This window comes from Schistocerca cancellata, chromosome 2 (assembly GCF_023864275.1).
Source record: "Schistocerca cancellata isolate TAMUIC-IGC-003103 chromosome 2, iqSchCanc2.1, whole genome shotgun sequence".
Taxonomy (NCBI): domain Eukaryota; kingdom Metazoa; phylum Arthropoda; class Insecta; order Orthoptera; family Acrididae; genus Schistocerca; species Schistocerca cancellata.
The window spans coordinates 301,181,115-301,195,708 of record NC_064627.1 but is presented as its reverse complement, the minus strand read 5'-3'; the positions used below and the strand labels follow the sequence as shown (position 1 = coordinate 301,195,708).

Genomic DNA, 14,594 nt, shown 5'->3' with positions numbered 1-14,594 from the left:
CATTAAATGTTGAGGAATGCATTTTTACTTTTCTTTTAATGTCCAGAAGAACTGTTTGACAAATCAGTTTGGTAACAGTGTTAAGTCTGGCAGATTTCAAAGAACTTTGAAATACATGTTCACTTATGAAAATCTTTATTCATAAGTGACATCAAGCCCACAGCAGTGTTAGATTGATAATCTGTGATACATGGGCTGCAGTTAGTGGCTACAAAAATATGGGGTCATCTTTCAAGTCAATCTGAAGGCATTCCCTAATTTTCCCTCTATTTCCATTCTCTCTCTTTACCAAGAGAAACAGCACAGGGAAAGTATTCTGATAGCATCTTAGCAACAACCACAAAGGTAAGATTTCTTCCACTTCTGAGAAAGAAATCATTTGCTGCTGAAAATCTCAAGCTTGAATACACAGACATGTGCTGAAAATTTTTTACAGCTTATAAAGCAGTCTTTCCACAAGGCATCTGGAACAGCATTCACACCAATCAACAACATCTCACTGAAAGTGACAATTATGGAATGACAGATTATTTAGGTTATTTCGGTGTTTTATTGATATCAGTCAAGTACAAATGTACATGAGTTTCCATGGACAATACAGACAAAACACAGAAATCAAGGTACAACTTCCAACAAAACTGGAATGGTGGACACTAGTTCTCTGTTAACATTTGTAATTAATCAAATAACCCAAAGCCCATATCCTCATCACTTTCACTCTCCTCCTTAGCCTCTTCCTTCTTAGATTCCGCAGGAGCGGCAGCTGCTGCTGCAGGAGCAGCTGTTGTTGCTGCAGCTACTGCAGCGAACTTCGATGGATCCTGGAAGTGACATAACAAATTTAGGTCTGTTTGAAAGCACTGAAATTTTCAACTTTCCCAAAAGTTGCCATACTGAAGGATACTTCATTTGTGAAATGAAGTTAATCAGAAACAAGCAAACATGGAAAAATTATGTGCTACATATCAAAGGAAAATTATGTTGTGATGAGACGTGGCTACTCAGACAGCACAGATATGCAATTTTCAACTTTGCTGCTGCCACTGGTGGGTTCTGCCATTTCTGGCTCCAGTGGTTGGTCAGACAGCATCAGACACAGTTTTTGTCATCATTGTGACCACACACATCCTGTAATATTTATGTTACAGGAATGAAACTGATACAACTATTATTTTAAACTATAATAAAGACAACCAAACATGTACATACCTTAAGGAATTCTTTGACAGTCTGCGCTTCCTTAAATTCAATTTCAGTTGTAGCAGCAATGGCCAACAAGTTCTTGAATCCATTGATAATGCTATGAGGTGCTGATGCAATAGTTGGATATCCAATGGACAAACAAACAGCAGCCAATCTGCAGACACCCTATGAGGAATAAGCATTTTAATATCAAAATTACTGTTCTTACAAATGTTCACATCACTGAAGACAATCACACCAGAAATAGAATTGCACCTTCCATGCAAACCCCCCACCCCCTCCCCCAAAAAAAGCTTTCCTTAGGGAAAAAATTAAAACCAAACACTACATACACTGGCTATGTTTCTGTATTTCACATGAATAATGACTCAATATATTACATTTCACATGAACTGCTGTTAATTAGAATATCTGATATTTGATCAAACATTTGATATGACTATGACAAAAAGCTATGTAAATTTACTTCATCAAAACAAATTCCATGTTTAACTGTATGTGCACCAAGCCATTTGAGGTGTGTTAATGGCAAAGGCATACAATCTCCAACAGCATCATGGAGTAAAATCATGTTATTTACAGATTCTCCAAGCTGGTGAATGCTTATTTTAAGAAAACATGGAATTCAAGGTTGGAATTTAAACTTTATGCATTACCCCCATTTGAAAGTGACTGGAATATAGGAAATATTCTGAAAAACGTTATGTGAATTTCATTTCATAGCTAAACATTTGTTTCTATGATACCTAAAATCAAATATCAGGATATACATCTGAACTATCACATAGCATGTATCAGTAACACAATGAGTCCTGGAACTTACCTCCATGAACTTAACTCTGAGATCTTCAGGTTTAATATCCAATATGGCAGGCTCAAAGATGGTACCAGAATCATACACCATCTCTACCACTAAACCATAAGAAAATGGAGAGATGTTCAACATGTTCAGCAGTGTTGCATCGCTAGCACCAACCTTGTCACCCTCTTTTAAAATATGAACATCATTCTGTAATAAATTACAAGTGGATTGTTGTTAAATGAGTTTTACAATAAAATGAACTGTACAGTTTCAAAGTCTACAACATACACAAAAGCACCTCAGTTACCAAAATTACTGTTTTTTGAACAGATTAGGATAAACATATGGAAAAGCTGCACTGTCAGCAGTAATTTAGAATATACTGCTGGAGTTATCACAGTACTTTAAATGATAATTCTAGTTGCTCATTACAAGCTATTAATGGGCACTCGGCAGCCAAACTTCCCCGGATGGGGCCTCCCAGCCAACAATTCCATATGCTCATTTCATTTCAGTGGGCAGATTACAATTTTCCTTTAGAATAGTTCAGTATACATTTCCTTCTTACACAAGTACTATACCAAATGCACACAGGCTTCAGCTCAGTTCGAAAGTTGGGAATTCTGCAGCAATTCGCAACATTCAATATGCACGTTTATGACTGATTTGACAATGAACCCTTTTATGCCTCTTACTAACTGGTTGCTTGAATTACAATAATATTTTCAGTCTCTCAATTTGACATTTAGGTATCAAATTAGACCACAGCAATGTTACAGAATATAAAATTATTAATCATGACTAAAGTTAGCAAATCTCCACTGCTCAGACAGCACTTATGTGCATTTATCATCCATGCCACTGCCAACCTGGTGGGTTCTGCCATTTCTGGCTCCAGATGGTTTATCAGATAGCATCAGACGTATTTCCTTCATCACAGCAGTGAACAATAACCATGTGGAGTAGCATTTTTTTTATTTGCAGGTTTATTCTTTCTGCCTGACAGTAACAAACTGCACAACTGCTTAACACCTTTGGCTGGCTTCAGTCCCTGTCATACTGTTTTCTAAGATAGGATCTGTCATCAACCTCTGTGAAACAAAACAGAAATGCTGACAAAACCACTTCTATACTTTTGATTTGTCTTTCTCTGTCACACAAAAACTTGTCTGACCTTTCTCAGACTGATTTGCAGTACCAGACGAAGGGGGTTTAGTTTAATCCTATCAGTTAACATGGAATTTGATACAATGGCAGAAATGCTCTAATCCAGTTCCTGTAAAAGCCAACATTATGTATGGATATAATAGATGAAAAGAGGAAATGACACATCCACAATCTAATAACTAACAATTTGTTGCGTTGAATAGAAGTGTTCTATTTCTGCCTAGTTTACAAAATGTTGGAAGAAAACAAGTTAGCTTCCTGTCATTACAATACCATGCATTATTAAACAATTACACACATTACAGTAGACATCAATACTGATGAGTGTTTCAATACAGAAGAGCACTTTAACTGAGCACTAGACTGCTAAAAAAGTGCCAACTAGCCTCAAGAGTAAAGAAGTTACTCTGCCCTAGAAACTTTTTTCACAGACAAAACTTAGAGGAAAAGAACTGGCATATTACCTCATGACCAGATATGTTGGCCAAGGCCCAGCTTGCAGCCTAGAGAGGGTTCAGTGAAAGAAGTGTGTAACAAATCTGACACTGATGCAATTCAAACCTTCGACTGCTTCTAGGTACTCTTACTGTACTGGAACAATGGCCTCGAGTCTAATGCTGTATTAACATCTACTCATGGCCACAAAACCTATGATAGTTAAAGCAAATCAAATTTATCTCCATTGCCTCAGTCTTGGAAGAGTAACATATACAGTTCTCCCCTCCACTAGGTCCTAATACCAACTGCCAAAGAGTGTTAAGTTCACAGATAAAAAAAAACAGCTGTGGAGAAATATTCATGAAGCCAACTCACACCACTTAAGAAATCTGTCAGGAGAGCCCTCAAACCAACAGTCATTCTGGAACAGTCTTGCATGTCCAAGAAAGACTAGAGTTTTTGAAATTAACTGTCCGCCATAACAGTTTAATGTCTAAAATACTTTAAAGTGAGGTACCTGTACAGAAAACTAAGATGGTCTCCAGATCCTCAGCATTCTGATATTACTACTCCACATAGTAATAGTTTGAACTGATACTAAATTAGTTATCAATTTATATGGTCTATTAAAAACTTCTCAGAAGTTAAGCTCCACAGCTTGCTCCCCAAACTGAATTTCAACCAAATTCAAAGCAATGAACGCAATGCCCAACAACCAAAAAATCTTTATGTTGATGATTATCTTATACTGTGAAAGAAACTTAGTTCACTGCAATGTCTACTTTCACAATCAAACCTTCATGACAATACTTTCTCTAAATTTCGCAGCACCTATTTTATTTTTATCTCAAAAGAGGTTATGTCTACTACGACTGTTTAAATTTACTTAACAATGGCATTTTCCATTACATTGGTTGATTACATTTATTCTTAATTTTGCAAACACGCTCATAGGATACAGGTTTATCTTATTAGATTAGATTAACTTTCATTCCAATTGATCCTTAGTGAGGAGGTCCTCTAGGATGTGGAACATGTCAGTAAAAACAAATTGGTTCAAATGGCTCTGAGCACTATGGGACTTAACTTCTAAGGTCATCAGTCCCCTCGAACTTAGAACTACTTAAACCTAACTAACCTAAGGACATCACACACATCCATGCCCGAGGCAGGATTCGAACCTGCGACCGTAGCGCAGTAAAAACAATACACGACAATTATTTACAACTAAAACAAGTAAGCTAATGTACCATTCCACAGGTCCCAAGTGGAATGATCGTCATTTTTTAATGAACACTAAGAGTCATTTTACAAATACTAATGAACTGAATTTAAAATAAAAAAGTTTATTTATAAGGTAATAAACATGTAATACAACTACTGTAATACTGCACTGAAATGGTGCAGAAGTTAGATTAAACTTACACACACACACACACACACACACACACACACACACACACATTTTTCAATGAACAGGGAGTGTGTTCAGATGTATCTAAGCAGCAAATTTAACCTCAATGTCATTAACCTGTTCCAGTTTCACTGATGTTACCATTCACAAAATGGCACCACCCAGACAAATCTTTGGGTCTATCAGTCCTTGAAATTTAACTATTGTGACAGACAATATTAAACAGATGGTAAGCTTACAGGGACTGCTCTGACACCTGAAAACATTACAATCTCATTGTGCAAAAATTGCTCAAAACTTCCAACAACCTACCTCATGTGCAAAAATATTTGGTAAATACTACAACAATGTGTCAAAAACACACACCCCCCCCACACACAAAATTAGTACAGACTACTTAAGACAAAATAGACAATATTTCAATTCACATTGACTGTATCACAAATTAAGTGATCTCTTTAAGAGCTCTAATCTCACCTAATCTAACTAATTTTTACAAACAAATGTTTATGAAATAACTCCTTTTGTATGAAGATAAATGTGTCACACTGACACTTTTGATACTGGTTTGCCAACTCTCAACCAAACTCACATTTCAATCTAACCCATACCTCAAAGCTGTATTATATAAATTGTCACCACAATAGATACTGCAAAAATACAAATGATTTTTTGTCACCACTCCATTCTGTTTTTGTTAGTGCATGTATGTTACAAGCCAACATCTGTACCTTATGGGACGAAGAGCTGATACCTGGTATCTTTAGGTTAACGTGAGCTAATGTGCCTAAATCTTGCTGGTAACACTGCTCAGACTGGACATCAGTCCAACTGTCATCCAAGCTACTGCCACCATGGTGGGTTCTGCCATTTCTGGCTCCAGGTGGTTTGTCAGACAGCATCAGACAGGTGTTACATTCATCACAGCAGTGAACACAAGGCCGACACAGGGAAAAAAGTAGTTATGAAATTAAGAATCGGGCTTTGACAGCATCCCTAAATTTACACCCACCATTTGTACAAATTTACTACCTGCAACACTATTATAATGAGATGAATTCTTAAATATGCCTTAACAGATGTCACTGACTCAATTACATCAGCATTCTTTGGACTTAAAATTTTACCTGCAGACAAAAAACCACCTGACAAGTCATTTACCAATTCTACAACCTAATCCAAAGCACTAAACATGATCCAGAAATTATGTATTACAAACAAACTTTCTTAAAAGAAATTCCACAAACTAAAATGCTAATATTATCAAGACGATCAGAGTTTGTGACAAAATTAAGAATGTCAAGTAATCCAGACCGGGAAATTCACATTCTGTACCATAAACCCTACCATACGAACACCCCACAGAATTCAGCTTCCTACAACTATTATCCACTTTGATTATAAACAACCAGTTCATTTAGTAAAACTGGCAGGATTTACAAATTTAACAATAACCAAATTAGTTTCAAAGCAAGTAACAGGGTGGTGTGAAATTACAAAAATCATAGGGTGCCAATATATTCCCACTAAAATCTCCCTATTAAACTGAACTCAGGGCAAACTTCAAGGTTTGCTGAAATCATGCAGGCCACCACCACCTAATTAAATGTTGTAGCAGAACAGACGAAATATCAAGCTCTCCAATAATGCCAGGGTTATATGGCCTACACAAAACGTGACAAAAGGCATGGCATAATTTGCCCACAGCAACAAACTTATCACCTTAACAATGGTGAAGTCTGGGGAAAAATGCCTTAAGGAAAGCTCAGAACAACTAATCATACCCTGGTTATATAAAAAAATGGGTTACTATTAAGCGAAGCTGTCACCAAGCTTAAGACTGGTTTTAACACCACAATGCTTTACTATGCATCACACTGGTGGTGGTACACCACTGCCTTTCTCCAAACTCTCAACTGACCCAGCATGTTATAGGGGCACCTACAGTTTAACAACCCCTAACCACAGTGTAACTCAGCATTCTCTTAAACATTGCCAGAGGTGAAAGAAATGGCAAGTGAATCTTATGCCTGATTCAAAACTTAGAACTTTCAATTATTGATCAGTAAACAATGGCTGACCACAATCTTCTGAGCACTCCAAATGAAGCTTCTATAATGATGACTGCACTTAAGACTCCAACACAAGTTCTTAAAATTGGCCACTGAAGCTGAAGAAAGAAAGATATTTTAAGTGCTGGACGAAATTTTCCAGATTTTATGTGACAACAACCATGCCGACAATTTCTAACAGGACAAGTTTGAACAGCTACTTCCCATACTTACAGGACCTGTCAATCAGTTCTAAAAAATGAATGATTGTGACTGTCTTAGTATCTTTCAAAAGTGCTTTTCTTACTCAGCACTGATCGAAGCAGAACTAGTGCTACACAACCTCAGATACTTTAGAAGCTGCCAATCAAGAACTTGATCCATAAACTTAGGGTATTGAAAGAAAGTCAAAATATTCATAACTTCCAACAAGTAACATTTTAGCGGAAAACTTCCTCCTGTTAACATTTCACCAACTGTAAAAAACTGCATACTTACAATAATTTCAATTGTTCCCTTGGAAATCTTCGTGGGAATGGATAGGGCCTGGAAGAATGATGTCTTCTCTGGCCCAAGACCTGTATTTTGAGCTGGAATGATCACAGGGCAGGGTGCAATTGCTCCATTCCTTGCAGGAGCACGTACTTTGTTTTCCAAAAGCTTGTCTCTAACTTCCACTAGGTCTCCTCGTGTGAAAACAAAGCCAACATTCCCACGAATATGTGGCAGCAGCCTGTCAAATTACATTAAATAAAATTTATCAGATCAAGTTAAAACATGTACTAATAAAGAAATCCATAATCATTACCAATGCAGGGAACTTTTCTTCAAAATGAAGAAAGATACGGAATATCATTAATTCGTATGGGTATTATTACTTTAATGTATTACACGGTAACATGTTACATTTATGAAAATTATCTTGAGGATATGAATGAACACAGTACAGTGTAAGAATAATTAGCAGTGCCATCTACATTATCAGTTACAGCAATTAGCTTCTGTGTGCCTTAGCTTGTATTTTTCACCAGTTAAACATTGAGTATTGATTTAAGTGCCAGGAAGTCTTTTCTGAAAGTATTTGTATGGAGTGTAGCCATGCATGGAAGTGAAACATGGACAATAAATAGCTTGGACAAGAAGAGACTAGAAGCTTTCGAAATGTGGTGCTACAGAAGAATGCTGAAGATTCGATGGGTATATCACATAACTAATGAGGAGGTATTGAATAGAATTGGGGAGAAGAGGAGTTTGTGGCACAACTTGACTAGAAGAAGTGACCGGTTGGTAGAACATGTTTTGAGGCATCAAGGGATCACAAATTTAGCATTGGAGGGCAGTGTGGAGGGTAAAAATCGTAGAGGGAGACCAAGAGATGAATACACTAAGCAAATTCAGAAGGATGTAGGTTGCAGTAAGTACTGGGAGATGAAGCTTTCACAGGATAGAGTAGCATGGAGAGCTGCATCAAACCAGTCTCAGGACTGAAGACAACAACAAACAACTCCTAACTTACATAAATGGAAGTACATGATGCTTTCATTTGACACTACAAATCAATTTATATGTTTTGCTTACACTTAATGAGAGGACAACAAAAATATACACATTGAAAACAGATGAAGCAGTATTCCAACTGAAGGTACTATGAACAGTGAGCCATTAGGGATTCGATTCAACCTGTCTGCTTTGTCCCATAACATAAATAACACAGCTCTCGATATCTAGTGGCAAACCTCAAAGAAAACATACTTCACACCTATGTAACTCGCAAAATACCACCAAACCCAAAACCCCATTTTCACTAGATCAATCAAAACAATAATACACGAATATAAAACAGAATAACATCACTGTTATTATGGAATACAACAATCACTTACGAACAAAAGCCTCTGACAAAATCACATAAGTTGGTCACCCCCTCCCCCACACACCCACTAAAAAGCATCCCTATAACAAACATCCAACACACAAAAGAAGAAACTGTAACATCCCACTTCCACATCCATATTACACCACTGACTACCCACACTAAAATGAACAATCCTATACAAAAACCCATCAACATCCACCACCAGAGGGTGCCATCAAAAACAAGACATCTCGTATGATGAACTCAAAAACACTGCCCCATAGTAGTATCACACCACAACGCCGTTATGTCACAGGTCAAAGCAGACAGGTGGAATCTGACACTTCCAAACACCCAGGAGCGCTTTATCGTAATTCACTTGGTCCTCCAGATTGTGAACAATAGAATAGCCATTACTGATTTCCCACATTTCTGCTAACATAAGCAAGTATTTACAAAAAGGGTTTGATCCATAGCTCTAGAAGATAGTATGCATATTATAATAAGCAGTGATAAATTCACAAAATCAAACGTTTCACGACAAATATTACACATTAGATAAAATATTTTACCATTAAAGAGCGTATCACATTAAGTGCCAATTTTCATAATTCTGTAAGTAAAAATGTTTTCCTAAAATGCTTACATTGTTTCCTTTCTAACAACTGTAAGTCAAATTAAAACAAACTGTCTAGTTAGGAAGGAAGTAATATCCTCTTTTTAGCTGACCACCAATGCATGTAAAAGCAAGAGGTGGTGGATGAAAAGAGGTTCAGAATTTTAAAAACCACACAAAATCTTGATAAATGACAAGCTACATGTGAGGATATGCCTCTTTCAGAAAGTACTGCTATTCACCATCCAGTACAGACACAGCACCAACACATTTTAAATAGCGGGGAGTGGGAGCTGACAACCTTTCATTTTACATTGTCTAGCTTTGACGTATTACATAAACATCAAAATACTTTATTTTCTATTACGGGCTTTCTGAACTCATCACAGTTTTAGTTTTTAAAACTTAACATTCATTGAACATAATGCAAACATACAACTATGCTACAGACCAATCAGGCATTGAACATCAACTCATCTTACAACCTAACCTAAGGCTACACTAGGCAGTCATTTGTCACAACAGGAACCACTACCACATTAAACTACAACCACCACGTGGAGCATTACTTGCCAAAATTCCAAGTGCCCTGAACCACACAATGACAATGTTCATTTGAGCAGTTGTCAGCAGGTTTGTGTGCATGCACAGAGCTGAATTTGTGTATGAGCAGTGCCTTCTCCCACTTCTGGCTACTTTAAGCGTGGCTGTTTGCCATATGAGCAGTAGCAGCAAGTAACCAGATAATACCCAGAAAAAATTTTCCGATGCTACCAAGCTGCCAGTCACACATGAGCAGAGCAAGCTGAGTTATAGTGGGGGGGGGGGGGGGTCCTCCACATGACCCGTGCATGTGTTTCATGGTCTGTTTACAGCGCTCAGGTCAAATGAAAACACAGATTTCTGTCGCTGGGAGCCATCAGGTGAATTAACATAATACATTCTCATAATCATGAAAAACCAAAACAAGTTAGTAGCTTCAAATTTGCTTTTATTAGCAATCAACCATTACTGTCTTAATGAAGACATTTGTCAGTTTTGTAGAGAAATTTGCTTCTATTAATTTTATCCACTGAGGCACTTTTCCACTGTTTCATTCTGCACTATTGGCTACTTTCAACTTCAAGTGCAAAATTTTATTTCGTGGGACAAATGACCTAATACCATAAAGATCCAAACATGAGAATACAGTACTGGACCTCCAAGAAAATTGGTGTCACGAAAACCACATAGAAAAGCTGAATCAGGTTCTTCAGAGTGCGTCTGGACAGATATGTGCAATTATAGCAGAATGAAGCATTTTAGTATGGTTTATGAAATTATGATGCTGCTGGAGTAGTCTCCAATGTCCTGTTCCTTTTATGACATTAAGATCTCTTAATGCAATACACGTACGAACATACGTAAACACTGACTTGAAGCTGACTAAGTAGGCAAATTTGGTCAGTAATTTTGAACTAAATATTTTGTTTCAAATATATTGACAGCTGTAGCAGAATTTTACAAAGCAGCCTTCTGTGGAACAGAATTTTTCGATCAAGGCACTTGTCTAGTACTTCCTCTAGGCCCTAAGTTATTTCTTAATTTGTGTTTACATCTTAAATTTATAGAGTGCCATTCTATGCTAAATTGCAGACTGGCAGAATACCGTGTTTTATCATTTTAGCTCCCCACATGGCTTTATATTTATTCCTAGAGTAGAATATTAACTGTCAGCTGTTAAGTTTCTTTGCCTCAGACAACTTTGTTAATTTTTTACACATTTTGAAATAGGCACAAAATTAATTTTCCTTTATTCTAGTGTAAAATACACAAACTTTTAGCAAGAAATTTGTATTCCATCTTACTAGCTTTTTGCAGTGCTGTGTAGATGTAAATCTGATTAGAAATGCTACATAACAAAATTGCAGAGTACAAATTTAAAAAAAGATAAATATCTGTCAGTCACCACATAACAGAATGTTATGTTACATTGAGCTGCGGAATACACCAAGAACTTCTTCCATATGTGCATTCCTATCTGGGTAGAATTGATAAAATAATTGCTCGAAGGACAACCCTGTATGTCCTCAATAACACACCGCAGGACTGCACATGGTCACATGATGCCACACCACGCACAAAACTACACACAGAAATGCGACAAAAAGCATATGCGCAGAGCAAGCACAAACTGCCTACATCATCGTAACTGCGCATCCGCATACAGCCAGTTGTCTGGCAACCGCTCAAACGAACCTAGAGATAATCCGATACAATACTGATCCATTTCAGATCACACTGCATGTATTCTAATTCAGTAGTGTTTCTGGTGTGCAGAAGTGACTAATAGATACCCACTGAAATTAATGGAAGAGGAAACTGTATGCCAGTATAACATAACTTACATATTTTCCATTGAAGCACTGATCACACAATAACAATACTGAACATAGGAAATTGGGATAGGTTCAACCTGTACTAGAGAATATTCATATTGTTTCTACTCTTCTCTGAAGCTGGATAGAACCAACCATCCTTTAATGTAGCCCGACAAATATGTTAGGAGGCAACAGACTTGTCATGAGCTGGTGAAAACTAATGTATCTTTGAAGAAACATATCAAAAATGGTTCAAATGGCTCTGAGCACCAACGGACTTAACATCTGTGGTCATCAGTTCCCTAGACTTAGAACTACTTAAACATAACTAACCTAAAGACATCACACACATCCATGCCCGAAGCAGGATTCGAACCTGCGACAGTAGCAGTCACGTGGTTCCAGACTGAAGTGCCTAGAACCACACGGCCGGCAGAAACTGATCACTTTTATATCATGTATTCTACATGTACTGAATTGTGATGTCAGTGTTATGCCTACTATTTATGTGATCCTATTGGTAAAAATGACAATAGTATCAGCAAGTTCTTTGAAACTTCAACTTATCCCTTAAGTGAAATACTTTCACAGCATCTAAAAATAATTGCACAATGCTGCTAGCATTGGTTTCATATTAATGTGAACACAACTTATCAATGTTGTTGGGGAGCGATTGTGGAAGCCTTTCTGGTACTATGACAACACGAAATGCTATAAAGTTGAGTTTTCTATATGGAGGACTTAAGAGACCTCAATAAAGAACACTCCAAAAAAGTTATATAGACTGAAATATACAGGAAAAATCCCACTGAGAATAGCTTCAAATAATTTAATCAATAATCAAGTATAGTCATCACAAAATATATACAGATAATAACTGATAGACTTGTTTAATAGCAAACAATGAAAAAATTCTCTAACTGAAAAACTTACTTCTCAAGGGCAGGATTTCGCTCCAGATGACCCCTGATGGCTTTCCGCATCATGGTGTTCTTTCCCATCAGAACTACAGCGCTGTCTCTCAGGCTCATCCTGATCTGTTGCATTTGCTTTGAACCAACATTGTCGGCACCGACGATAAAACATTTTGGATAGTCGTCCAGTAATTGCTGAAGATCAAAAATATTTTTCAGCAAAGATTTATGTAAGATTTTCAATCACAGTACTTACAGCGTTATGTATTGATTAGTCAACAAAAGCACACTTTTTAAAAGGCATGCGACTCACAACACTAATTACCAAATAACACAAAACGTCAGGATATGGTCGCAAAACGATTAAAGCAAATCGCCTTCATGTGTGATATTAAAATAATAATTTTGATGCAATTGCATCACCAGTAGCCTATAGTATATACTCACGACTAGTTTTGTGAAGTAATTGGTTTTCCATGTTACTTTGTCCTCCCTACCCATCTTGTGCGTGTAAGGACTTCTCTAACGAGACAATTTAAGGACTGCAAAGAAACCAATACTTCACACATTACTTCGCAAGCGGCATGGCGCGAAGCCACGTCTTTTGGACATTTACAATTCATTACCACATTAAATATCATCGAACAACAATATTTAACCTTTTGTGCACACTAAGTACACTAAATGAATGATTTTATGCAAATGATGTACAAGGTACAACAGGATTCCATAACCAACCTGTAACACCTACCGTCAACAACCCTACCTCACATGCGGTATAGCAACTGGAAATGAACGAACAACTTCCCGTGACAAAGCACCTCGGGTACAGATGTGTCCACACACAAGCAATGCACATAGGAACAACAGATATTCCACAACACATTTCACGCTTTTATATATTGAAGGTTTGACAACCTAGTAATATCATTAAATATTGAACGTGTTCAACATTTTATTGCAAATGATGTTAGGAACAACTCCATTTATAGCTGGCAAAATTGTTGTTTATTAAAACAGGTCCGTTTCGTGGCTTCAAGCCGCATCATCAGGTGAACAATGTTAAAAGATCATGGACATACCCATCCATGCTAGTCGAAATTTACTATTCAGAAAATATCGTGAAAACTATGGCGGGGCCACCGAAAGGTGAAGAAGACGTGCCCCATTCCTTAAAATTTGCCTGCATCAGTTTGACAGCAGGGCAGCTCAGTGCAGGGAAAGGCAAGAGCAGTCCACTGGAACGACAAAGAGAGTCCCTCGTCATAGTATTGACGATATCCACTAAGTAGTAAATTTTGACTAGCAGCAGTGGGTATGTCTATGATCTTTTAACGATGTTCACATGATGATACGGCTTGAAGCCGCGAAACCGGTCTGCTTTAATAAACAACAATTTTACCAGCTGTATGCGGAATCCTACCTAACATCATGCCTTTCAACAGTTGCGGTTTACCAGTTTATAAAATAGCATATTGCAAATAACAGAATCTAGGGCCAGTTTAAAGACCCACCCACGTGCAACGCTCTACGTGTGGACATCACGTGTGAACAGTACATTCGAACAGACATAAGATGTGTGCAAATCTGGAAGCTGGAATTGGAGGTTTGAACAAAATAACTCAAATCTGCGGGCACCGTGGAGGTATAAGATTACCTATATGGTGGGCATCTATCACACCTGCACAGACAAATCGTAAAATGTGAACAGAAGATCGCACCAAGCCTGATGTGCAAAACACGTCTGAGTCAGCTCTTTGATTAGTCTAGTGTT

The 14,594-nt window shown here is 37.4% G+C and overlaps 1 protein-coding gene across 2 annotated transcripts; it reads right to left on the bottom strand.

Moving 5' to 3' along the window:
• Positions 1-527: 527 nt before the first annotated feature.
• LOC126161675 (60S acidic ribosomal protein P0) lies at positions 528-13,679 on the bottom strand. 2 transcript variants are annotated; one of them, XM_049917680.1, is made up of 7 exons: positions 13,572-13,679; positions 13,268-13,362; positions 12,840-13,015; positions 7,574-7,808; positions 2,027-2,212; positions 1,210-1,368; positions 528-821 (listed from the first exon to the last, which is right to left on the bottom strand). In XM_049917680.1, exons 2-7 carry the CDS (start codon positions 13,319-13,321, stop codon positions 678-680), a joined length of 954 nt encoding a protein of 317 aa, XP_049773637.1. In that variant the 5' UTR covers positions 13,322-13,362; positions 13,572-13,679; the 3' UTR covers positions 528-677. The 2 variants fall into 2 exon arrangements, with proteins under 2 accessions (XP_049773637.1, XP_049773638.1); XM_049917681.1 differs by having other exon boundaries at positions 13,559-13,612.
• Between the last annotated feature and the right edge of the window lie 915 nt (positions 13,680-14,594).

What these genes read in the sequence shown, in the direction of transcription:
- LOC126161675 (XM_049917680.1), bottom strand. Translation starts at nt 13,321, where the DNA reads ATGGGTAGGGAGGACAAAGTAACATGGAAAACCAATTACTTCACAAAA. An exon ending in AGGGAACAATTGAAATTATT is followed by an intron (nt 2,213 to 7,573) that starts GTAAGTATGCAG and finishes AATTTATTACAG; the next exon opens with AATGATGTTCATATTTTAAA. An exon ending in TCAGAGTTAAGTTCATGGAG is followed by an intron (nt 1,369 to 2,026) that starts GTAAGTTCCAGG and finishes TATTCCTCATAG; the next exon opens with GGTGTCTGCAGATTGGCTGC.